General features: G+C 40.3%; 1 protein-coding gene across 1 annotated transcript in view; it reads right to left on the bottom strand.

Moving 5' to 3' along the window:
- Positions 1-4,064: 4,064 nt before the first annotated feature.
- Positions 4,065-27,308, bottom strand: part of PPP1R14C (protein phosphatase 1 regulatory inhibitor subunit 14C) — a 53,689-nt gene continuing 30,445 nt past the window's right edge. Inside the window, exons 2-4 of the mRNA XM_090136688.1 lie at positions 15,569-15,652; positions 14,340-14,372; positions 4,065-5,368 (exon numbers count right to left, since the gene is read on the bottom strand). Coding sequence (XP_089992814.1) covers positions 5,294-5,368; positions 14,340-14,372; positions 15,569-15,652 — 192 coding nt within the window. The 3' untranslated portion in view covers positions 4,065-5,293. The remainder of the gene's footprint in view (positions 5,369-14,339; positions 14,373-15,568; positions 15,653-27,308) is intronic.

The following is a 27,308-nucleotide window of genomic DNA, read 5'->3' as shown; positions in this document are numbered from 1 at the left end:
AGTTACTTTCAGTCTTAAATACATATTTTAAAAGCTTAGTTTCTTTCATTTTAAAGAGAAATTTTCAATTTCAATTGGAAGACAGAAAAGCCTGTAAGAAGCATAAGTTAATAGATCAGCAGATTTGATCACTATACTAAGAAGATTAAGCAGGAAAAAAAAATCCCAACCTTACCAACACTATGTAAGGTTATAACTAGCAACATCAGAACTCCATAAACAATCTGTATTTATGCTGATGGCAGAGTTCACCGGTGACAAAAAACTAATTCCGTAGCACTAGGTGCTCCCTAAGCACATTTTCTTTGCTTTGATTTTTCTCTAGCTTTTGATGGCAGCATTAATTACACCTGCACCTGTTATCATCAAGAAAAAGGAAAGAGAAGTAACACAATTCTGGAAAATATTTGAAGCAAATGTCTAGAGTTTTAAGGCCTTTGACCATTGTTACAATCACCATAGAAGGGCAACACAGGAGCATAACAGCAAAGGGACTAGCACAGATTGAACAGTGTTACAAAGGAAAAGGAAAAACGTTCACCCTTCTCTGAAGAATTAGGCTCACAGGAAAGACTCCACAAGGGAGGAATCTCCAACCAGAGACCCTTCCCCAGTGGCAGTCAGCCCTTAAATGAGGTCTAAGAGAGGTGCTGCCAGTCTCCACTCCTTCCGGTCCCACAGCTGAATTGCCTTCACCTGTGCTCCCAGGGCTGACAGGGTCCTTTCCTCAGCTGCTCAATCAGTGGTTCAGGCTCTGACTCCACAGTTACTATACAACCATCTCAATTGAGCTGAAGAAAAACTTACTTATAAAAGCATCCAATTTCAACTTGAGGATACCAACAAGTGGTGATACCATTTATCCACACAGTAGCAGGCTCAGTGCTCCTCGCTCTCACTACCAAATCAGTCCACTCACAAAGTTCCCTTCCTTAATATTCCAGGCCTTCCTCCTCATTATGCTTTTTTCCAATAAATGATTATATATTCCTCATTTTCTCTCCAAATTGAAATACAAATTCTGCTCTGAAATTAATGCCTCCTATTTTATTATGTCAGCCCATAACATCACAGGTGAATGTTGGTGGTGTGAGAGTAGAGGTTGAGCCTTCCCACCAGCACTGCATTACATGCTGTTGCCATGTGACAAATGGCAGCAGAGGGACAGTCTGACAGAATGGTGTCTGACACGGAAGTACATATAAACAAAAAATGTGCTGCTGAATTCTTCCATGAGTAAAAAATTGCACCTAGTGATATTCATTGATGTTTGCTGAATATTTATGGAAATCAAACAGAGGATGAGTGGTGCATTTCAACAGTGCAGACAGTGACTGTGAATCATCACCACTGGGGCAGATATTTACGAGCATGGTATTCAGGCTCTTGTTCATCACTGGTAAAAATACATAGCTACTGGCAGTGACTGCATTGAAAAAGAGTGTTTTGTAGCTGAGAATTTGCTCTATCAGTGTCTATTGTGCTCTTTGTACCTGTTGTAGTTTCTATGGAAATAAAAAGGATGCATTACTTTTGGAGTGATGCAAGACTCTTGTAGTCTTCTTAGTAGCTGAACATGTAACAGGACAAATTTCTTACTGATTTTTTTAGACTTCCAAGTACTTCAACTACTTTCTGACTCCTCAAAATCTCAGCATCCTTTGTAAATCAGAGAATCATTGCATGCATTTATTCAGTATCTGTTTAGCATCTGTGGAAAATGCTGGTGATGGCAAATCCTATGCAGAATCAATTAATCCTTGTGTTACAGCACTTCACCAGGAGTTCAAGTACAACTCTTTGTTCAGAACTAGACCTGTATCCTCTTCCAGTTCCCATGCAACAGGCTCATTGTTCAGGTGGCCTTCATGCTTTTTTCCCCTGGAGCTGCATGCTTACATTAAGGCTGCCTTAATACAGCAAATGCATATCAGAGTTGCCAAGTAATTCAATTTCCACACATATTGCCAGAGAAAAGTGCTAAAGAGTCTTCAAAGGCTCACAGTGTCCAAGAGATCAAAGTGCACAAGAAGAGCAGATATTTTGCTTCCACCTTTCTTGGTCATATTCTCCAAGAACAGAGAAAGTTAAGATTCTCTTTATCCTCTGTGTTACCCAGATGATCCCTGCACAAACTTCAGGAGTAAAACCCACCACAGGAATAATTGCAGTAAGGGGTAAAAATCAAAGTTGGAAGTGGAATAGCTCATCTTATTTCTTATGTCCTAAAGGAATACACCATCCTGTCACACCATGAGGCACACCGAGTATGATTGCAAGCACTTTTGCTTTCTAAGCCAACTAGAAGACATCATCACACTGTCAGCTCCTGCTGTAAAACATGCAAAGGCTAATTATGCCACAAGGCATAACCCCAGGAACACACGCTCTCACTGGCAATCTTGTATACTGGAGAGGCACTTCAATGCCAAAGCAAAATACCTCAGCTTTGCTACATATTTATCTCAGGGCACATCAGTTCCTTTCATTACACCATTTAAAACCCCACAGAAGCGCTCACTGCAGACTTGGCCCACATAAGGAAAGTGGCCCAGCCATGGCAGTGAAGAGTTTCGGCTAAGATTTAACTTCACATTGTTTCAGCAACAGTGTGCTATTGATATGCCCCTTGAATATTTCCCAAAGCCAAGAACACCCACACAGTATAAAGACATAGATCTCAAAGAAATCTTCATGAATGGCTTGGTTCTCCTCCACAGACACTAAAGCCAAGAGCATCTCTGTTCAATAAAAAGCAGTGAAAAGGAGTGTAAGTCTCTAGAAAAACCATGCCAGCTGCAAACTATAGTTATTTAGTTTTTGATCACTGACACTTGTAAGATAGCAATACATGTAGAACTGGAGGAGAGGAAACCCCTCACAAAAGTAAATGTCCCTCCACATACAGCAGAAGACAGTATGGGCTGTCCCAGTGTTTGTTGTTTCCAAGTCTACTACTGATCTCCTTTAACTGCTTTCAAAAAAATAGGCTGCTATTTTCCACAACTGCAATGCAAGAAAAAGACAACAAAAAATGTAAGCAGGTGACACATACAGGCATTTTTAGCTGAGTAACATGAGGAAAAATTATATGCAGAGTGTCATTTTGCTGCAGGATAAAAGAGACAACAGGCATAGTTGCCATTACCTTACAGTTATGATTTCGCACACAGTTTTTATACAACAAAAAAATGTACATATTTGAAAATGTAAGTGAAATTATACATTATATCTCTGAATGTAGAAATGACCCTGATCTTTCTGTTCCAGCTGGGGGTTGTTTCTAAATAACACCTGCAATATGTAGGCAGCTGTAACTGCCTCAGATCCTCCACAAGGAACACAGACCAAGGAGAGAATCTCCTTGTGATAAGAGAGGTCATTTACATGGGCCTCTTTTTGAAGACATCCCACTGATAACACTGACAGCAACTGTGGAAAAACAGCTACATAAAAACAGCAGAAATCACAAACCCCTCTCCTGAAATTCCCAGAGCTCATTTCACATGCCACAAAAAAAAAAAGTTATAAGTCTCCATTAGAAACCAGAGTTGAACTGCTGTTTCACCAAGGTACAAGATTTAAACTTGACTTGCTGCAAGGCAAAACAATCAAGACTTTTCTCAGGGCTGCTAAAATTCCTTAAGGCAAATTAAGAGAAGTATGGAAGGGAAGAAAGGTGGACAGCCTTGCTGCCAGACCTTCAGTAGAGAACTGAGTGTCACCCACTGGTAAGCCCTCCTCATCTGACCTCTGGGGGAAGGCAAAAATGAAGCAGCAGTACTTATCTGAAAGCATTTCCAAGATTTCTCTTCTTTTTAATTCTTCAGGGCACAGGGAAGGCATGCCTCAGCTGTAGACTTTCAAAAGTGAGGCTATCCACCAGGTTATGGGAATTTGGCTGGGTGATAATGAGCTGAGTTTTGTTGTACATTAAAGTCGGGATCTACACAGCTGGATTCCCATGTACTTACCTCCTACCAGGCTTCTCATTCTGATAAGAAAGTCCATTTACCAACCTATTCAGCAACAGTAAAGTGTACATGTAACAAGTCACAAGTTGTTCCATTTATTTGAGTAAATATCTGGTAAATAAAATCATCGGTAAACATTACAAAATTAAATACATTAAAAAAGCTTGCCAGTATACATAAAATTCACAAACATGTACTTCTTTTGAAAAATAAAATATGTTCAGAGCACCCTTGATATAAAATGCTTGACTAGTGTCACCTACCAGCATATGGTAGCTTATTGAACATTTCAGATAGGACATTTTCCAGGAGGGAGCAGGGATCTCTCTTCTGTTCTCGCTTCTACAAGAGATCCACATTATAAAGTCTCCCCAGGTTCTCAGGGCAGAGCCATAAACAAAGACTATAATAATCTTTGTCTTCTTGAATAGGAGAGGAATCTTGATTAAGACCACATCACTAAATGCAAGACAGTGCTTTAAAGTCATTTTGGCAGCATTGCCTTTTCCTCCACTGTGAAGTAGCTTTTAAGTGGTGATGGACATTTCCCTAGATATGACTGCAGGCCCTTTTTCAGCATAGGTTTCACAGTTCCAAGACACCATGAGGTGGAGAGGAAATGATCTGGCAAAGCATCAAAGTTAAAATAACGTTAAATCTACAAATTAAGCCCTTAAAATTCCCAATTCTCATATGCTGCAGTCTAAATAAGGAGATATGATGAAATTTTTCACTGGGTTGCTTTAAGGGTACTTAGAAAAATGGCAGCACTCATTTTAGTAATCTAAATTGGTACCTTGTGGTAGCATATTTGCAATAACCACCATTTAAATAATTTACTGTAACAAACTTTTCCTTCCATCCATGTGAAACAGTATTCACAACCCACTTTATAATTTATATACAGACAAGCACAAGAAATTTGACATCCATGAGTTAAATGTACAACCAACTTAAAAAACATTATCCAACTAGTCACAAGGAGAAGTCTCCCAGCTCTGTAAATGTACAAGATCTTCTGGTTTACCATATAGGCTTGCTGCCTTTCATCACTAACTCTTGGATTCTTCACTTGCTTCTGTAATCCTCAAGTGAAAGTTGAGCAGCATCCAAAATGTTGATATCTTGATTTAAAAAATAAAAATAAAAATTGACACTTAAAAAAGAACCCTTAAAACACACAAAAGAAATTCCTCGAGTCAAAACTGAATGAAATCAAAAAAGTTGTGGAGAAGGACAAGTATTTTAATAAAGGTCTTGTATTCAAAGTCCCATTTCCCTTGCCATGTCTTTTACAGAGTGCTACTACTTCGAGTTATTTATATACTCTTCTTTTGAGGGGGACTGAGTTTTCTCATTCCTCTTATCCGAGTTAGCAGCTCTTTGATAAATTCCTAGGAAAAAAAGATTAGAAAATATGAGTAATCTTTTTGATCCCATAATACCATGATTTTGAGTTTTAAAAAAATTCAAAGCAAATTGTACATTTTTCTTCAAGCTTTTACTGCTAAGCTGGAATTTCTTTAGCCTGATATCCAGGAATCTTATATGCATACTCTTGTCACATAGTGAAGGTGTGAATTACTGATTTTTCCTCTGTGTGAGTGTGCTGCTTTAGTTGCTAGCCATCTCCCAGCCTTTTATTACACAGGGCCTTCTACCAACGGTTGAATGAGATAAAATCTACGATGGGATACCATGCAAACAACCAAAGGAGAATGTCACAGTTTCAGCCTGCACAGAAATCAAACAAAAGAGGTGTTTGTCTCACCATTTTCCAGCCTGGCACAAGCATTTTGGCTGGCTGCTCATTCAGCTGGAAAAGAAAGCTAGTCTGGCTGAAAACTCAGCTGTTTTGCTCTTTCCCTGTTAACTTCCAAGTTGGCTCACCCTCTGACCAGACTCACCGCTCAGCCCCACACCAACTGGTGCCAGCCTGAGGCAATGCAGGAGCAAGGGGCCAGAGGTAGTACCACTGGCTTATTCTGGGTGAAACACTGGGGTAATGTTGGGCAAAACGCTGGGTGAAACTTGTGGTGGAGCTCGGTGATCAACATTATTCTGAAACAAAAGTCATTAATGGGCCAGCTCTTTGTTCACACTGATAACTTTCTCAGCTTCAGTGGATTTCCTTTTTTTAAAAAAGGAAACAGCAGAAGCTTAAAGAATTGTACCATTATACACCAAAAGAATTTCAGATAATAACTGCAGGCCTGCTAAAAGCTATATCACCCCTTACTGTCACACTGGGAGATCAATGTTTATCCATGGTACTACGTATACATTCACAAAAGGGTTCTTATCTAGAAATAGTTTAGCTATGAACATGGAATGTAATTATGGATTTAGTCAGTTGGGTTGATGTGAAAGGACAAAAAAGCATGACTTCCTAGCCAAGTGCTTGAGGCTAAACATTCCAGTGAGCAAGGTCACCACCTAAATGACAACACAGTACCTTTCCAAAAAGAGTCACACTGAAACATACATTATACAGGTGCTGAAGTGTGCAGACAGAAAGTCTCTGTAAATGGGTATTCTCACAAGAGAGGGGCAAGTTTTTTTTCTGGCACACCGAGATTGCACTGCATATGCTGTTTTATCATTGCTTAAATATCCACACCAGCTGTGGTTTCAAATATCAACAGCAAAGGCAAAGCAACAGCTATCTCAGTGTGGCTATAAAAGCTCACCAGGAACATTATGTATCATAGTGTGGTACTCACAAACCAGCTAGATCAATACCAGTACATGAATGCACTTATGCATATCAACAGTGCACATCCCATATGAATAGGCATATAGCTTGAAGGGATGATTGGAAAAGTGCATTGTTAAGATCCCAAATTCTCCCTCTCTATATCTTAAAAGCTGTATTTTTTCAATATATGCACAGGTCACTGCAACAGTATCCGCTCAGATTTGTCAGAATACAGCACTTAAACACTGAGAAGTCAAAAAAGGAGGAAGACAGTTTTACCCTGAAAATCCACAGCATTTACTTCACTGTGCATTGGTCCTGTGTTACTCTTTCATCATCCTAAAGGCCTGTAAACAATGCAAAACTAACACAGCATGATGCTGTTTGAAGGAAGTTCTTATCTCAGAGGGCAGTGAAGCACTGGCAAAGGCTGCCCAGAGAAGCTGTGGATGCCCCATCCCTGGAGGAGTTCAAGGCCAGGTTGGATGACATCTGCAGAGCTGACAGAGAAATCTACAGGCATTATTCTGTTTGGGAACTACCTCTTTGGAACCCACCTCTTTCATTCCTTTGTCCACTTTCCCCCTAGCTCAGAAGAATTGTTTCTCAGTACAATGCTACAGCGAACCTCCTGTTATTGTGGCAGCACCCCAAGCACTTCTTTTGCAAAAGAACATATTTGATTAAAGTTTTCCATCTTAATGGCACCTAGAAACTCCTCAGTACCACCAACAGAGCATCAAAATAAACCAGGCTGAGTGGGAGTAACCTAATCAGATGGGAGGTAAGTGAGGCCTTTTTCTCTGGAAAGGGAAGGAAGCCATGTTCACTTGAAGAAGAACATATAATGATTACAAAAGCTTACCCCTCTGGAGTTATTTTTCTTGAACTAAGGGACTAAGCACTGAACAGTAAAACCCAACAAGAACATTGTGTACACAGCAAGCATTTCACACAGTGCAGCAGTGCAGTAGTACAGTCCCACGGGTGTCAAGCCAGAGTACCAGTTCAGTATATTTCTGATTTGCTCTAAGTATCACTTTGCACTGATACTTGCACTGAGCCTGCAGTTTTTGTACATTTGTGTTGTGGCATCTGTGCCTTTTGCGTTTTGCAGCACAACATCAAGGTAAGGCAGCACTGTAGAGCAGATGCACATTTTCCCTCTTGGAGGCATAAAAGGCAGCTTTGCAGCATTTTAATAAGCCTTCACTTTACAGCTAACTGACTCAGCTTTATGACGCACAGTAATACCCATTTATTTTCTTTAAACATCACTCAAAAGTTGCAGTTTTATTCCTTGTGGACATTTGAGTTGAAGCTTAATGGAAGGCTTAATATCCACATCTATCTCAACCTCATACACAAAAAATCATTTTACGTGGAGCATTTTTGTGAAATCCCTTCTAAGAGCTGGGCTGACGTTTAGCATCGAGCATTTGAAAGCTAATCATGTAGCAAGATAAGTAAGAAGTAGTTCTGCAGCACAGGTTGAATTATCTACTTATTAATACTTATTTAATTCTCATAGTTGAAAAACACTTAAAAATAACTCAGTTAAAGATTCAAGAACTTACAAATTATTCCTTTGAGGACTACAGCCAGAAGCACGGAGGGCATATCTGTACTTTTAATAGAAGAAAAATCCAGTACCAACAGTTTGATCCTTCATTAACAGGGGGGGGGGAGGGGGAAAGAAGAAAAAAAAATGTATATAAACTTAGTTTAAGTTCTTTCTATGGATTTTCTTCAAGGAGATCACCTGTATATACAGCTCTGTCACAAGCACAGAGAGTCTTGTAATTCATAATACAAAATTGCTGTTTCCAGAAGACCCATCTTTCTAATTCTAAAGTCAAATTCAAATGAGAGTTGGACAGAGATGAAATCTATAGTTCATTTGAACTCTTTAATTGTCAGCCCTAGGCAGTTGCCTTCTCCTTTCTCTAATGCTTTCCCTAGAATCAAAGGCATTTAGTTCAGCAAAAACATTCATCTAGAGCAGAATAAAAAAAAAAATAAAGAAGGCAAACAAAGGTGAAATGATAATTCAGCAAAGGGGAGGAAATCACCTCTCCACTTTGGAGGTGCGAATCACTGTTTTAATAAGGTCATTTGACAGGCAATGAATTCTGGGCTTCCTGTTCAAGTCATCCAATTAATTCTAGACACTAATTAGACCTTTTCTCTCCAGTTTTCTCTCCCACAAACAGAACACATGTAATAAGACTAGGTCTTAAGCCAAAATGAAGGGTGTCTCGTGCTTCTGCTTCATCAGAGCATGAAATGAATCCTCAGTCAGCTTTGCTCCACAGCTTTACTTCTCTGCAGCCAAGTCAAAACATCAAGATTTCCTCAATTGTTTGCCTGAGGCTATCTCAGAAAAAGAGCCTGATCAGTTGAATGCAAAAAGTAAATCCAGCCTGGAGAGTGTTCTACATAACTGTGAGGAAGAAACTCAAAAACTCCATCTGAATGGGAGAGAAAAAAGAAGAGGGAACCCTATTTCCAAGCCCCTTCCCTTCCCCACAGGCTCAAACCTTAAGGTGACTGCACATGAAGAAGGGAAATGATGAGTCCCAGATGTTTCAGGGAAATGGGGCCAGAAGCTTCTGATAGCAAGAATTGGTGCAGCACCTCTGCAGCCTCTCTGCATAATCCTAAAGGCACCAGTGAAGCCACAGAACTCTCAGTGCCCAGAGAAGGACAGTACACAGCAGTTCAGCCTCTGATGAGCCCTGTAGAAGGCACTGACTAAATACCACAACACTTAGCTGTGTTTAAGATATACATTCTGGTTATGCTCCAGTTCAGCAACATGTAAACGAGCACAGTTTATTCTCGTCAAATCCCTATTCACTCCTTCATTCTTAAAATACTGTGATGAGTATTTGTAAGGTGTGTTCACGAGTACTTGCAGAAATGACAATATGCAAGTTTAATTCTCTCCATTCTCTCCAACGCTGTAATACAATGTAGGGCAGACTTCAGCAGGCGTATAAACCATTTTAGTTCACTGAATTCAAAGTGGTCAAACTAGATGATCTTTAAGGACCCTTTCAACCCAAACCATTCTATGATTCTATGATTCTAAATGGATCAACTAGAAATCATATTTTTTTCAAAATCCCTCTGTCTGCATTGTTTTAAATATGCATGTTTCTTAACATTTTTTCAAAATGATTCATTTGCTATCAAGTAATATGGACATGTAATATAGTTACAGTGACTTAATAATTTATCACCCATCAGCTGAGCTACCACGACTGAGCTTCTAAGCTGTCTGAGGTTCAAGACAGTACACTGCACTGAGGCTTTAGGACACACATCTAGTTACTATTGCTTAGAATGGATATCTTCTGCATTGCTGCCCTGCAATTACATTAAAAACAATCAGAAACCAGTAACATAAGCACAAAATAATTCATAACACAGCAGGACCAAAAAACAATTGATCATTCAAAAGTTGAGAAATACCATTTCAAAAGAGTTGAGCTTTCTATTCATGCCTGTATACTAAATGCATACATTATCTAAAGACATACCTAAATTAGTTTTAAAACCTTAAAAACAGTGCTTGGACCACTCTTGAAGCTGCCGTTGGCTCTAACTAAACTTGAGGAAATGCACAATTAAGCAAATGCCCTTCTCTACCTTCTCAAACTTGTTAAAAGCTGCTGAAATAGTCCAGACATTTAATTAACCCTAAATAGTCAATGGCTTAAATCACTGCCTATATTGTCTGGAAAATATGCACAGTAAATTTGCAAATCACATTGAAAACTGTTAATAATTCAAAGTTCTCAACAAAATAACTTTGTCATGGTATTTCATTTACTTTTTTCTCATTTTGCACTGAATGAAGATTTATACTAAGAAGATGGTCTGGTAGATTTAATTTTGCCTGCCTGAATGGAAGAGATCTTTAAACCATTTGCCCTAAGTTTTATGTATTCCTTTGAAAAAGAAAAGAATAATAATAAATTAAAAAAAAAAAAAACAAACAACAGAACTTACTTAACTAGGTTCCCTTCAAAGATTACTTCTTTTGCAGACATTATGTAGTTCAACCACACCTTTCAGAGTCAGTATACACACAAACTGCTCGCTCATTCAATTTCTCTTTCATAAAAGTTCACAAGCCTCCTCATTTCCCCTTACATCACTTTGGCAGTTCCACCTGCAGAAGCTTTAATTCACATCTGTGACAAATACTTCAGACGATCTCCAGAGCAGAGTCTAAACAGGTGATCTTGCAATTTAGCAAACCTCCTTCAAAGTTTACCTCATTTATATCAGGTCCACAACGGTCTTCCTATTCTAAATGAGCCTACTGTCAAACATCAAAACCTTATCGTCAAAGCTACAGGTCATATTTCTTTGTTACCTTATTCACTGCTAACATGAAACTCAAAGTTCCCTGTGACCTATGTAAGACCCGCTATTGCACAGAACTGAGCCACTTGAGAAAGGTGTGGGTGGGATCCTCCCCAGGCAATACATGGCACAGAGAAGTGCTGTCAGCCCTGGCCACATGGACAATGGCAGTGGATGCTGCTGCTCGCAGCTCCTTTTCAGCCACAACCATTCACATACAACATTTTACAACATTGATTTTGCACAAAGCATATCCTATAGCAGTGCCAAAAAAAGAACTGCTGTTCTCTCATAACAAGCCTTGGCTTACGTAGCTTAAACTACATGATTTGTACCACCTTGGAACTAGATATGATAGTACCAGAACTAAGAAAGAGAAATGGAGAAAGCAATGTTTAATTCTGCATGATGGGAAGACCATTGTCATATGTCAAAGCACTATCTCCGCTGGAGGTCCTTAAGCCTATTCCTTAGGACAGGCTTCTCAGAAGAAAAGTTAAGCACTTCTCTTCAGCAGGTGTAACTTAGCTACATGGAGCAAGGAGATTTCAGCACAAATAAAAAATCTGAGTATAAAGATGAGTCATGTGCTGCAGTGACTTACACAAATAAAAATGTATATCTCAGAATGCAGTAGTCATTAAATGCGTATCTTCACTGCTATTGTTTTTTGCGGGGTTTTGGTTGCTTCTTATTGGTTTGTTCTTTAATTATTATTACATTTGAAGAAACAGCCAAGCTGAAAAATTATGCCCAGACATTATTTTTACCGTTTGGCACATTTTATATAGTTGATTTCTAATAGTGAATGACACGTCAGTCACAATGCATATCAATCTTGATTAGCACATCAAATTTCTGATTTAAGGATCACTAATATAAAATTAACGGTACCCAAAAAATCATAATAGCTGCATGCACTTTTCTAATTAATGTGTTTGCCTTGTTTGGGTAAATTAAACCACTATTTACAAGAAAGCTCTCACATCAAGCATGTTCTCATACAAATTAACACAACAGCAATAACTGCTACCTCCAGAAAGATTTTAAAATTTTAGTCCACATTCACATTCTAGCAGTAGTTCTTTGCTGTGGTTTAACTCCAGCATGCACATACTTACTTCAGAACGTTTCAGAGCAGTTCCTCCTAAGTTAGTGTCAGATACTATCTTTAGCCAGTTTATTGGTAGATTTAGAGGGTAGATTTAGGTTGGATATAAGGAAAAAAGCTTTTACAGTGAGGGTGTTGAGGCACTGAAGCAGGTTGCCCAGAGAGGTGGTGGATGGCCCATCCATGGAGACATTCAAGGCCTGGCTGGATGGGACTCTGGGCAACATGATTAATCTGTAGGTGTCCCTGTTCACTGCAGGGGAGTTGGACTAGATGGCCTTTAAGGGTCCCTTCGAAATCTAAGGATTTTATGATTTTCTTACAGAGGCTGAGAACGGAGATTCAAAATTTCTGCCCCTTTTCAAGTGACCTGGATCATTCCATTTCGTCTGATGAAAAATCAATCCAGAATATATGCATAAACTCCTCAGCCATTCTTTAACCTTTAGTTTCATAAAACGAAGCAAAACTGGTGTGAAGTATGATAAAAAGTATGAAGTGGGATAAAAGCTTCATGCTATTGAGCTTTTTGTCTGTTGTGTTTTTTCTTGTGTTCTGAATAGTGGAGACATCATACTACATAATTTTTTACCCAAAAAGATATTTCAGCCTTTTTCAAACTGTACAACTATTGCTGCAAAAGCATCTGGTGCACTCAATGGGCTGTATTTGAGTGGTCAAGAGAAATTCTAGCAGCTCACATTTTTTCTCCACAAACTTTCTAGAAATCCTTTCAAAAATCAACTACCTCAGTAGTTTTCCGTGGTCTGGAAATGTGAAAGGATTGCACACTTTCTAGAAAATGCATGGATTCTCATAAAACAAATTTAATCCTACTTACAGGCTTTTCTTCATTCACCAATGACAGGTTAAAAATTACAATTTTAAAATGGCCTAAGTTAGCAGTCATGTGGTGTTACTGGGTTCATAATGCTACAGATGAAGAAGAAAAGCTGCTGTTGTGAAAACAGTCCTGAGAAACAGCTCCCATTTTTGCAAATATCCTCACAGCAGACTGGATTATCTCAAGAGATTGTCAAGAAAGATGGATATTTTGCCAGGTAAAGGAGCTGCCTCCATTCCACCAACAGAGGAATAGAGAGCCAAGTCAAAAACTGCAGTATTAATATTCCACCTTCATCCCAGAGAGCTGAGGGCAGTCCAACAATCACATACATGTTCAGGATGTTTTTTCATGTGAAGTGCCACCTCAACGCAATTTACCTGCTCTGCACAAATACTGCAGTTTTATCAACAAGCTTTCCAGTGGAAAACTCACTGGCACCTGTCATGTATCCTTATGAGAGCTCTAAAATTTGTCCTTGCACTAAGTGTCAAACTTCAGAGCTGGAACAGCACAGAACAAGTTATACACATTTCACCAGGTGAGTCTTTCTGGGTCAGCTCCCTCTACTGTCAAAAAATTATTTATTACCAGCAATTTCTGGACAACTTTTCCAATGTGCCACAGGAATAAATAGAATTGAAAAGTTTCCAAAGAAAGCATCCAGAAGGCTGGAAAATCTATCTGTAATTGTAACAGTAGTTCTTCCTGACAGTATGATTGTCTGTAAGGCCCAGTAGTTTAAGTGGCTACAATTACAGATGTTACAGCACTGCTCATTATGGTGAAAACCAAGTTGAAAATTGAATACTTTAAACTATATCTTGCTAGTTCAGGTTGTCCCACCATCACTGAAGTCTACTCACAGACAGAACTACCTGAGATGTGCATTACAGATGTGCATTACATCTAGCTGATATCTGCATTACAGTTCCCAGATTTACTACCAACATTAAAATTACATGACTTCACCTTGAAGAGCACACAGTCCATCTCTCAAGTTGAAATTCATGGATTGAGGTTTTTTTGAACATGTGTTGAAAACTCTGTTCTCTTGTATCATGACACCTATAAGCATCAGTAAATTCAACCATGATGTTACATAGGACAACAATGGTATACTTCTGCTGGAATGATCACAGTTCAGTCACAGTTCATTCCTACCACAGTCAAATGGCAGGCTTCAGCATTCTCAGAAAATAAAGTCCCAAGCCCATCAGCTTGCCATTAACATTCCTATGTTAACTTTAAAATAAGTGAAATAAATAAAGTTTCTTAAACTTGAGCATAGCCACATTGTCATAGATGAATAGTATTTAAGAAAAGTCTTTTTACCTCTGTTGGTTTGTAGCAATCTACAAGAGTTTCCTAGAAGCAAAACATGAAAACAACAATTTCAATAAAGAGAAACAATGAACATAAATAAGTATACAGTAGGAAATCTCACAAGGGAGTGGGGAAAAATAAACAGAGCAAGAACCAGGAACCACTCGATGAAGATGCTACCAAACACTGAGCACTGCATCAAGTAACCTTTCTCCTTTGGTGGGCCAAAATGTTTTGTAGCTGGAGAAAAATAATGGCTGCTTCCTCCAAGCTGGAAATAACAAAATGCCTCCCTCAAAGACAATCAAGGAGAGGAGAATGTAAGAATATTTCTTCCAGTGACACACATGTGAAAGCAGCTTTACGTGAGAGCACCACACTATTTGCAAAGCAAAAATACAGACATTAGCAAGATCAGGCACTCCAGGGCAGGGCAGCTGCAAGCAGCCAGTTTAAGCAGAAACAGCAAAGCTATTTATGAACACTGAGTAAACAGCTTGGAGAGATGTGTTTCCATGGCTGGGCAGTGGGCACTAAGAAAGGCATGCTGATAGCCACTGCTACCAGAGATGTGCACCTAAGCAACAAGTTAGGGATCTAGAAATGGGCTGAAGTGCAAACCACTGCTTAGGGACAGGTTTCTTTTTTATAGCGCATCTGAAAAATTTACAAATGGAAAGCCATCTTAATTCTTGTTCCTGATCATTATATCATTCTGTTGCACTTTTAGAAGGGTTGCTCCATGAGAACTTGATGGGTTCAAATTTCTAGCTGATATAATTAGAGAAACAAATCTTCCAGTATCCTAAGGACAAGGGAGAATTTCTAGTCTCTGTATGCACACATGCACATTGCTGCTGCTGCAGTGAATCAGAGGAACTATCTGGTCATCAAAAATGACTCTCAGCCACACAGTTTCTATATTCCTTACTTTACATATTTATTAAAAAAAAATAAAAAAGAGGGAGAAAAAAATAGGGCTTTCTAATCTGTCTTATAATATCTCCCTATATTTCTGGATTCTTTGAACTTCAGCTTTCTCCTGCTATCACCTACCTTCCAGAAATTTCTTATCCTAAGAGATTTTGATTACCTTCATACAGTCCAGCAGATTATGCTAAACTCTGAAGTAAGAACCTCTCTGTTCTAATTCTATGCTTACAGTGGATTTGGTCAGATACGAATCCAGATGCATTAATTTAACCATATTTGGATTTAAAATTAGAAAATAATATTACCTGTAATTTGAGAGCTCTCTCTTCTTCATTGGCTGCATCAAGAAGGTCATCAATGTCAATTTCTACATCTGGCATCTCTTCTTCCTGAAAAGACAAAATTCCCATTTAATTCATAAAGACAGAGTTTAACTAACCTAAAAAGCAGATCAAAGATAGCACACAGAACCCAATCTGCCTAGAGACAGACAAGAATAAAATCAGTAATGGACGGTTGCTTGATTCCTCACTTATGGGCCAGTGTAGCCATGCAGAAGTAATCCTTCCCTCGTATCTGGCAGTTGTGTTACTGACCCGTGCCCAGCAGCACAAGTCATGCTATTCTCACAATACTGGCCAAGAGGATAAAAAGGGGAGAAGAGGTCAGGGAAGGGAAAATAGATAAAAGTTGTGGCAAGCTACCAAACTGCTTTGAAAACATCCCTGACTGGACTGTTCATTTTTTCCCGCTGTGGAAGATCCCTCCTGCTCAAAGTTGGCCTAGAAGGATAAAGTGCACACCCCACCAGAAGAGCTCATATTTCCAGAGTCTGCACTGAAGCAAAAAGTCTAAGGCATGAAATATCTTACAGATTTTTTAAGCCTTTATCTACACACTTCGCCTTTTGCACCACCGATACATCAGAAATGTTCCTCAAGTCTGAGTTCCCATCTCCACTTTTTGAAGGCCCTCTGAGCTCTGGAATCCCAATGAGAATTAACTCACTACAGATATCACTGCTCATTATCTTTGCAGTTATGCAAAAAGCAAACATTCTTTTAGCCATTTTTTACATTTTTCAATGCCAAGAGGCACTTCAAACTGGTAAAGTTAGGATCAAAGTAACATAGCTTCAGCACCTTACTGCACATACAAAATACTTTGCTCTCAGCCTCTTGTCCATGCCAAGTCTCACCTCATCAACACCTTAGTGCTGCAAACACACAGCTCTGATCAAGCACATCAGCACTGCCAGCCTGTCCTCTCCCACCCCTTCAAGGTATTGGCTCAGCAGCACTGCATCTCCTCAGCATCTCCTGGAGGAAGACAGCATCCAAAGGGTTGGGCAGATTTGAGTCATGGGGAAGCAACAAGACTGTTATCTGTAGTAGCACCTATTTTCTTGAACTCCACAGACACCTTTACAATTCTTTAAAGGGACATTTTCACAAAAATGTGGTAGTTCCACTGACTTTCAAAACAATTTTACCAGCTGTGAAATAACAGATCCAGTAGCAATCAACACAGGTAACACCAGAATTATGCTTCTGCTGGATAAGACTCCAAACATTATCAAGGAAGACACCAAATAAGCTCAAGCTAATCTAATTAAAGTTAAATATCATCACCAAAGTGCCAAACAACCATATCAGAAGTTTTAGCTGAAATGCCAGCTACTCAAAGTTCATTAGGGTGGGAGGAGAAGGGACAGAAATGGATTATATAAGTTTCCTATTCCCCAGTTGGAAGGAAAGCATGCAGGAACATGACTGTGTAGATATGCAGGCTGCTAGATCTGGTGAATAAGAACATATGAAGTGTGTCCTTTGTCCAATTAGCAAGTTCACTCCTTTCCAGCATGCATTTTAGTCAGAAAGAAAGCGTGGGCATTTGTGGAGATGACTAGTTACTGTAAGATAACTCTAGCAATGAGGGAGTTTCTAACCTAATGCTATAAACTTGTTAGTGATTTAAACACTGGGGGGAGAGTAGGAGGGGAGAAGAAGAAAGAAAGAAAGAACCTGAATCTTCCATGAACTTCAAAGATATTCAATACAAGTAAGTATTCAGAAGTAGACGGTGTAAAGACTAATCCACAACGGTGGAGCTCTTATTACCTCAGCAGCTTACTACCAGCTCTACACCAATTCACATATCACACTAAGAACCAGAAATTCAACAAATAGAAAGTAAGCCTTCTGAACATTTTATCTAAGCAGCTTATTATAAATACTATTAAGATAGGGTATCTGGCATTACCATTAATGCTCTAAACACCAATCAAAATATACACACGTGAAGCTGTATAAATGCCAATTATGCATCTGTCACCACTCAAATGTGCTGTTTGGCACATTGAATACTTTGTCAGATAATGCATTTTGTACTCTTGCCTATTGTATTCCGCCAAATGAAATGATGTAGAAAGACAGCAATTAGGGGGAAGTCCCTAAAAAGTATATAAAGCTTTACTCTGATCACACTCCACTGAAGATGAGAGCTCCTCAAAGACTAGTTTTATTTTGATTGGTATAAATCACATGGGAGAAATCCTTGTTTCTATCTCTCTCCACTCATACCTCTTTCAAATCAGCCTTCTACATCTTCAAGGTTTGCACTGCTCTGCAGGAGGCCAAGTACAGGAATAGTTCACATCTTCCCATAGATGTCCATTGATAATGCCAAGGAGCCTCATTGATCTCACCTTTGGAATACTTGTAGCAGAAAAGACTGAATTCAATCTGAGCCTTTTCTCTCTAGGCATGTATTTTACAACACCATCTTTAGTGACGTCACCAGACATTATCTCCCCCTGGAAATGACAGCCATCCACTGCTGAGTTAGCCCTCATCCTCCACTTTTGTTGCTATGTCAGTTGGGTATCAGTAATTCACTGAAGCTTGGGTGTAAGAGCTAACACAGCTCTTCTACATCGAGGAAAAATACTTTAGAAATACTTCAGAAATGTGGAGATATAACTGTGCCTGACATACTGGAATTGAATTAAATGACACTGCTTTAGATTACACACACCTTCACCACTTTACAGCAGATTTGAATTTTGATACGAAGAACAAATGCAGGAGAGAAGACCACAAGGTAACTCTTGTTCCTGTTTTTGGCAGAATTAACAAATGGGCACCATGAAAGCATTTTTTCTCTCCTGAAACAGTGTGTGTGCATGATCTCAGCTTTATGTCAAGCATGAAAAAAACGTACATAGCTCAGGAGCCGAGCACTCCACAACAGCTGTAATGACAGAGGAAAGGAAGAAACAGTTGTGCTTTCTGTTTGCTTGATTACACTGGTGAGATAAGTGTGATTGATCCTACTACACTTAAGCAGTTAAATCTAGATAGGTTGGGCCAGCCTAAAAGAGGTCTGCACACCTGAAGGGTTAGATATTAAGGTTCTTGTTAGCACCATGAAGCTGTGTAAGGAAACTCATGCATTCCCATCATCTGCTCCAGTGAGAGAGAAACAAGGTGTTGCAAACAGCAAATGATGGAAAAATGAAACCACAAGAATGGCTGGTAGGAGGCAGCCCCAGAAAAAGCTAAAAGGAAAGAGGTGTGAAGACAGGGAGTGCAAACATTCATCATTTGAAACAGCTGGGGGAGAGACGGATGGACAGCCTCTTTTTAAACACCCTCTCCAGACCATTAACGATGTTGGCAGGACACAAACCAACTCCATTTGAATATTCAGAAGTCCAAAAATATAACCAAAGTTAAATTCTGTGCTATTTAATGCAACTTAATTTCAACCTTGTATTGGAAGAGAGGCTCCTGGTCACTTAAATTGCGTGAATTCTTTGCAGGCTACTGGGCAAAAGACCTTGGGGCACAGACATGCATTAATTAGTAAATAGCTGTGGCAGTTTAAGACATATAACCTCTCCAACTGTTTGCCATTCAGCCTCTGGCAGGGTTTCTCACTGCCCCAAACAGAAGATGGAACAAGAACAGGTGAACACTGTACAGTGAGGCCAGCAAAAATGTCTGACAGCTTCCCAAATCACCTTCTGCAGCAGTTTAAACTGCAAAGCTGTATTTTGCAGACACAGCTGAACAATTGCACTCCAGCCTACCTGCCCTGAGAGCAGCACATTTGTCACAGCAAGAGCAGGTCTGAAAGCATTACCAGCACCAAACATTTAGCTAAGGCTTTCAAATGCAAGGGGCAATAGTAGCTATGTAGTTAAATTTTCCACTGTAAACTCAACTGTAAAATTAGCCCACTATTCCACATCCTCTACTTCATCCTACCATTTGCATTGTTGGAAAACAACGGAACAGGTTTGTTTGCTTTTTACTTTGGTCTGTAAGCTGGGGGGAGAAAGGAGAAAGTCAGTACAGCAAGAAAAGTTCATCCAGAGAGCTGGAGCCATCAACAATACAATGAATTTGGAATAAACTTTCTAGAAAAGATGGTAAGAGGAAGATGAAGGAAACGTGGGCAGAGACCACATGTTTGAAAGTTTCAGAGCATATATAGCAGGGATTTCTTTCAGAGACCTGGAAGATAGTCAGTGTGTTTTAAATAGTCAAAACCAAAGAGGAAAACAGGGTGAGTTATTCTTCAGGTATCCATTTATTACATGCAAGGTGATTTCTATTTTTTTTCTTAGGACATCTGATACAGTTAGCCCTAAGCTAATTCATCTGCAGATATGGATGGCATTGCACCACTGCAAGGTGAGAGTTCACAAAATAGGATAATAAATAAAAATGCTACAAATTACCAGGACTAGCAGTTACTGGTTGCATATGTAAGCTGTTGGGTTTAAGGCCAATCTGCACTTAGTGCGGGTGAAACAATGCTATTCCATAGTCATGTGCGTGGAATGCAAAGGAAAACCCCAAGTGTTTCAAAGTATTCAGTTGTCTTCAAGGACTTGTGAATTGGACAAAAATAGATAAAATCATGAATAAAAAGAATAGTTTAAGTCATCAAAAAAATGCAAATCTATAATCAAAGAAAGCTATTTCGGACTTAGAGCTAATCCTGGTTAAATGGAGAATAATAATTTAAACAACAACAACAAAAAAAACAACCCAACAACAGAAATGAAATGGTTTGCAACACAAAAAGGCTGCTAATGTTCACTGACTGGTGTCAGGAACAGAAGATTAGGAAAGGATGTTAATGACCACAAGTGGAGGGTTAGAAATATCAGGGCTTAGGACACAAAATAGAAACAAGAACCATAACAGTCATGCAGTCAAATTACTAAGGAATCATATGTTTTTTCAAATACCTAAAATATTGACTATGATGTTCTAATGTCAGGGAAAAGCAAAAAGTCTCTCTCATTCCTGCTGGTCCAGGTGAAAAGGTGAATACAACAGTTGCATATCTGATTACCACTGAACTCAGTGCTCCCAACACGACACAGTCCTGATCATGCAGTTATACACTATTTCCTTCCTCATCAGACACTTATCTTGTTAGCAACCAGTTAGTTGAATGCGAACTCCCCAACAGCAACACAGAATTCAAAGCCCCATATCCCTGAGCATATATCATCCAGTCTTGGCTCCAAATAAGAGTTAGAAATGCTTGATTTGCACCAAGCTGCTCTAACCAGAACAGCTGCTTCTTCCACAAACACAAGGTTTACCTTTATTCATCACCCTTGTGCACTAATTAAATGTACTGAGAAGAGTAGTGCCAGCAGTGTGCCCAGATGGCCAAGAAGGCCAATGGCACCTTGGCTTGTATCAAAAATGGTGCGGTGAGCAGGACTAGGGAAGTAATCCTGCCCCTGTACTCAGCACTGGTGAGGCCTCACCTCGAGTACTGTGTTCAGTTTTGGGCACCTCAGTACAGAAAGGAACTGAAATGATGGAGCAGGTCCAAAGAAGGGCAACAAGGCTTGTGAAGGGCTTGGAGAATATGCCCTACAAGGAGAGACCAAAAGAACTGTTCAGTCTGGGGGAAACGAGGCTGAGGGGAGACCTTATTGCTCTCTTCTAATATCTGAAAGGTGCTTACAGCAAGAGCGGGGTTGGTCTCTTCTCACTGGTGACAGGTGACAGGATGAGGGGAAATGGCCTCAAGTTGCACCAGGGCAAGTTTAGGTTGGATATCAGGAAAAACTTCTTCACAGAGAGGGTTGTTAAGCACAGGAATAGGGTCCCCAGGGAGATGGTTGAGTCATCATCCCTGGATGTGTTTAAAAACTATTTGGATGTGGTGCTCAGGGACACGATTTAGCAGAGGGTTGTTAGGGTAGTATGGTTAAGTCGTGGTTGGATTCGATGATCTTTAAGGTCTTTTTCAACCTGAGTGATTCTATGATTAAAGGCAAAGTTACCAGATTTGCCTGCTCATTTACAGATAAGGATCCTGCAGTTTCTGAATAATCATAATTATCCAATCCATGGCATTGTTCCTATTTACAGAAATATCTTGTGATGAGTCTGTCTTCAAGCATGACCTTGTGGATCAGGTGAAAGACCTAGAAGAGGAACACTGAGTGCCCACTTCACAACAATACATCTTAAGCAGGTCGTGCAGTATCTCACAGGAACATCAAACATATCTTTATCTACATAATATGATACCAATGGCTGGATGCAAGCTAGGGACACAATAGTTCATCTGTATGCCCTGGATCTGACCTAACCTTGCCACTACAGCAAACAGGAGGGGGTTATGCCCACAGCCTTGAAGACCCACCACTAGAGGGAAGTAACACTTTACGAACACAGGAGGGCCCAGGAAGTTGCTGGCAGAGTAAGGAAGAGTCTCCTGAGACCTACAGTCAGTTCTCAGGTTGGAGAACCTGCAGTCTGCTTTTGCCCTCATTACCTATTTTCCTCTGCTTCTGTTCTTAAATATTTAGATCTCATTTTTTATTCCCACAGTTAGGGTCCTCTGCTTTTGTGTCTTGGGTGCTGCTTTTATGTTCTTCCTGTGCACCTTCTCCCTCCAGCTGAGGGTCGCAGAATGGACCACTGGATACAGAGAACAGAGCAACTCCCTGCTCCCAGGCACTGAGACTAGGGCTTTCTGCCAACAAAAACTGCTAGGAGCCCAGCCCAGCTCTCTACATGGAAAGCTTGTCACATAAGACAATCTTTGCGGCTGACTGCCAAAATTCAACAAGTTAAGGCACAGGACAAACATCTGTGAAGAAGAAGGGGAGATACTTGATTAAACAGAGAACACTTTTAGAAACTGGTTGCAGGCATCTCTGACACAAGGCAAGTCTAATCTTTTCCAAATTTCCAAGACATACCAGACCTTCAATTGAGCTGTTGAAAGTCCTCCATACTGTGGAAAAAACATTCTTTTTTTTTCCCTCCTTATTTCAGTCTTAACACGAGCCAGCAAGGGCCAGCCATACCCTGGGGTGGAGCAGGCCAAGCACTACCATCAAGCGTGGGGAGGGGCTGTCCCACTCTTGCTCCATGCTGTGCAGCCTCCCCTCCAGCACCGGGTGCGAGTTTGGGTGCCATGATGTAAGGACATAAAACCATTAGAGTGCACCCAAAAGAGGACTACAAGGATGGAGAAGGGTCTAGAGATCCCTGGGTTTGTTCAGCCCAGAGCAGAGGACCTGAGGGGAGCCCTCATGATGTCTGCAGCTCTTTGTGAGGGGAGCGGAGGGGCAGCGCTGAGCTCTGCTCTCTGTGACAGTGACAAGGAACGGCATGGAGCTGTGTCAAGGGAGGCAGCTGGGGGTGAGGGAAAGGGTCTGCACCAGAGGGCAGTGGGCATGGAACAGGCTGCCCAGGGCAGTGGGCCTCGGGTGCTGGAGTTCAAGGAACTTTTGGACACTGCTCTCAGACACAAGGTTTGATTTTGAGTGGTGCTGTGTGGAACCAGCAGTTGGACTCAATGATCCCTGTGGATCTCTTCAAACTCAGTATATTCTATGATTCTGTTAACACCTTAAATAACAACTATTACCTAAAAATCTTTCCAAGATTTTACAGCTTAGGCAGGCACATACCATGAACCTCTTTAGCCCAGATTATTTCAATTCGGACAAGTCTGACATTTTAAAAGTGTGTTTTCCAGTTGTTAAATCACGGGTAATGCCAAAAACAACATTCATAAGGTTCTGCGAGGAAGTGGAATACACACATTGCTGTGAAGGAGAGAGGGAGCTTACCTAGAAACCATTAGTGCCTGGCAATAAAGAGGATGTAACAGAACGCTGCGGGGCAAGAATATGAGAAGGATGCTAGATGAGAAGGATGGACAGACAGGCACAATGGCATTCTACATAGGCCGGTACAGCTTGACCTGAGCATGCTCTGCCTTGTGTGCACAAACTGCATGGTCTGGAAACTACAGCTGCATGAGAACAGCTTTAGGACCATGAGAATAAATCCTGTTGGCAGAGTGTTTACGTTCAGGTATCATAGTATATTAATATGGAAATCAGACTTCTAGATCAAAGTTCACTCACATCCAGCTGGCTCAGAGAAAAAAGTCCTAGCTAAAGCCTGTCTGCATCTGCCGACTAATGCTATGTTGTTTAGTAGATAAGCCGGTAAATAGCCTGAAGCTTATTTTAGGAAGAGCACACCTTAACCCAAGGAACTCCCAAAGAGGTCACTTGGAGATTCATATCCAAAATCAAGGAAGAATAAGCACTCTCAGACTCTCACATCTAAAGGACACCCTAACAACATCACAGTTCCTTGTCAGTATGAGACTTAGATGCACATTGCTCCCAATCAGAGACACAACATGAGAAAAAGCACGGGCTTACATTTTAAAAAAGGATACCACAATGCTCCTTGAAAGATTGGATGAGTGTGTCTGTCCTAACTCTTAGCCAGCCATCACTGATAGAGAGTGGTTAGTAATTCTCCCTTCTCCTTCCTCCTCTTCTCCCCCATGAACAAATGTACCCACATAGTACATCCCTATCAAAATACAGAGACAAAGTTTCAGAAATAACCTTATCTAGATTAGGTCAGTAAAATCTGGAAGGACAATACTTACTGGGTAGCTGATGTAAGAGTGATGAGATCCCTTTGCATTTTTCAATGTGCTAGGCTCATACTTTTTTTTATAAGGCATACCTTCAATATACCGGCATGTCCATACATTGTTTTAAGCAGCTGATCAATAAGTGATTCGTGAAAATGTGAGTCCTGCAAGTTGAAGTTTCAAAGAACAGGAACTCATTCTTGACCACCCAGGAAGAAAGAAAACAATTAAGACTGAAGCTCCTTCTGTAGCTTTAGAGCAACAGTTCATTCATTATTTCCGATTACAGAGCTTTCACAGCATTGTCATCTGCAAATTAATCAAGGAGATGCATAGGGTTGCAAAGATACTGACAGTGACAGTAACCTGTTGGACTAGTGCACTCCTCTACATGAACAAACTAGAGGACAAATGTTAATGGAACTAGAATGAAGATAAGAGCAGGGGTGAGAAAAGGCTTTTATTCACATTTCATGTCACCAATTTGAAAGTGTTCTGGTGAAAAATACAGTTCTCTTATAAGCTTGGTCTCACTTGACAAAAACACAAAAACCTGACAGAGGCAAAGGATTCCGTGAGAGTTACTTCTTAATGGCCAAGACTCTTACTGTTTTTGAATATTCAGGATCACTGATTCTTTTCCAAAGAATATGAAATGGTGCAAAGTTAGCTGAGAGCTGCAGAGGGGTACAGACATGGAGCTGAAGAAATAAATGGACAGACTAAGTAGCTTGGACTCCTCCATATCCACCACCAATTATTGTTATGCAGCTATATATAAATAGGTATACTGGTTTGAACAATATGTCCCTCAAAGGCAAGAAAGACCTCAAGATGGGATTTATCAGCCTTGCCAATGACAAATTTAGAGATGTACTTGAGAAGAAAAATTGCTGACTTTGGAAAGTGGTATCAGGCTGTCACAACCAGATGATGGTCAGGAGACTGCCAGCCTTGGGGACGCTATGTTTACCACTGTGGGGAAAACACAGTCCTTCTGCATCCAGAATTTCTAAAATGTAAAAGGATACAGTCATACAACAGACTGAGTTACATTATCTGACAGCAGAACACATCATCAAGTAGTCTTCTGCAAGCTGCTTGGAAAGGATAAACCATGAGGGACGTTGGCTTTAGGGTTTGGTTTTCAGAGGTGGGAGGTACATAAAGATATAATCCTGGGACACACATCCTATATATTAGTGTTACTTATTAATAGCCAAGAATAGCTCAAACTTCTTTACTTACAAATAGTTATAAAGAAAAAACAAGGTGCAAATCAAATTTACTCAAGCAGTGCGGAGATCTTAATGCCCACATATATGTTAAGAGTTAGGTACAGCTGTAGCTTCAGAATTCAAATATAAATGAAAGTTACACTAACAAGGCAATGGCTATACAGAAATTAGAAAACATTTAAATTTTAGTTGTGAACCTCATTAAAGCAGTTAACAGCAGCTGATATTTTCATTAAGCAGGGGAGGAACAGCCACTCAAGCTAAGTTCTTCTGTCACATTATCCAAACTGGCTTTCTCTCTTCCCTCAGCCACTGTCAACCATAGTTTTGAGCTACTACTGCCACAGATTGTCCTCTCCACCCAGGTCTCAAGTGACTGCAGAGCTGACAAACTGGACAGATGCTATTCCAATTGACAGTTCTAGTCAAAGAGCCAGCCCATCAAAAGCGGTACCACACAGCTTACATTTTTATTATAAAACAGTACACACGTATACCAAAATAGCAACACCACAATTCTGGTGTTTCAATGACGCAAAAAGAAGCAACTCAGCTGCCCTCTTACTTCAGTTGCCATGCCCCTGTCAGCATGGAGGGATCAGGGTTACAGGCAGAGATAATAGTAGCATCACTCAGCGCAATCGCGATGAAAGCTCCCTTTATGGGCAAGCTTTTGTGAAAGAGGATGTGGAGAGCAAGGCCTCTCACCCCCATACATCTTCCCTGAATATCTTCACCCTCCCCCAAAAAACAAGCCAGCTTGCACTGACACCACACTCAAAGGCAGCCGCTGCCTTCATAGATACTTTCCCAGCTTCTCCCTGTTTTTTTGTTGTTGTTGTTCCCCCCCCCCCCCCCCCCCCCCAATTAAAAGGTTACAGGGCAGAAAGACAACGGGAATGCATCACGGTTTCCCCTGGAGAAAGTCCTTATCTAGGCTACAGGCTGCCTCAAAGCTACATTTAAGTTAGCTACAACAGAACACAGCATAATATCTTACCCTATATAATAGGTGGGGAAGAGGTAAGATGGCTGCAGTCCCCCAGCCTGTGTCAAAAGTCAGCTGGCAGAGGGAAAGGGAAGGTTAAGTTGAAACAGGTCAGACAAGTGCTAGTAGTGCCAAACCATTCACTGAAGTTACTCAGGGAGAAAGAAGCAGGGCCAATTTCAAAGGAGAATTAAAAATATAGAAGCTGTGCAACTAAAGGTTTTCAGAAGTGGAGCAACACAATGTATGCACTGCTTTCTGTGTGACTGCACTCCGATACACCACCAGCAGATGCTGTGTGTCACATCTAATGCCCCCAGGGCTGCACAGTTATGCCACCACAAGATCTGGAATAAAACATGGTACTTCTTACAGCATACGACAGAGAGTAGTTGAAAAATTGTTGACATATTTATTTGAAGGCAGCAATTTAACAGTAGTGGTAGATAATAGATAAAACAATGTTCTACAAGTCATCTTAATGTAGGTTTACCTATACCCAAGAGTGACAGCAATGGGATTTTCAAATGGAGGTCAGGGTGTGTGAGGCAGGGACTCTTTTTAATCATAAAAGGCTAACCAGCCATTAAAATTCACTGTGTGCTTCTGCATCAGTGGGACAGCTACTGTCAGGCACTCTTCTGTGCTGACATCACAGAATCATTTGATTTGGAAGGGACCCTTAAAGATCATCTAGTTCAACTCACATTTTCTCACATGAGGGAGAATATTGTGGAGACTCTCTCAAGCCTTGTCTGAAGAAAGAACCTTGGTCCACTCTTCACAGATCTCTATTCTGATTGCCAGCAGTGCCACAGATCTGCTTTTTAAAGAATAACACGTTAAGAGAGGTAAACTTCT

This window comes from Phasianus colchicus, chromosome 2 (genome assembly GCF_987193195.1).
Source record: "Phasianus colchicus chromosome 2, bPhaCol1.hap1.1, whole genome shotgun sequence".
Classification (NCBI taxonomy): Eukaryota; Metazoa; Chordata; class Aves; order Galliformes; family Phasianidae; genus Phasianus; species Phasianus colchicus.
This window is presented reverse-complemented; position numbering and strand designations above follow the sequence as displayed.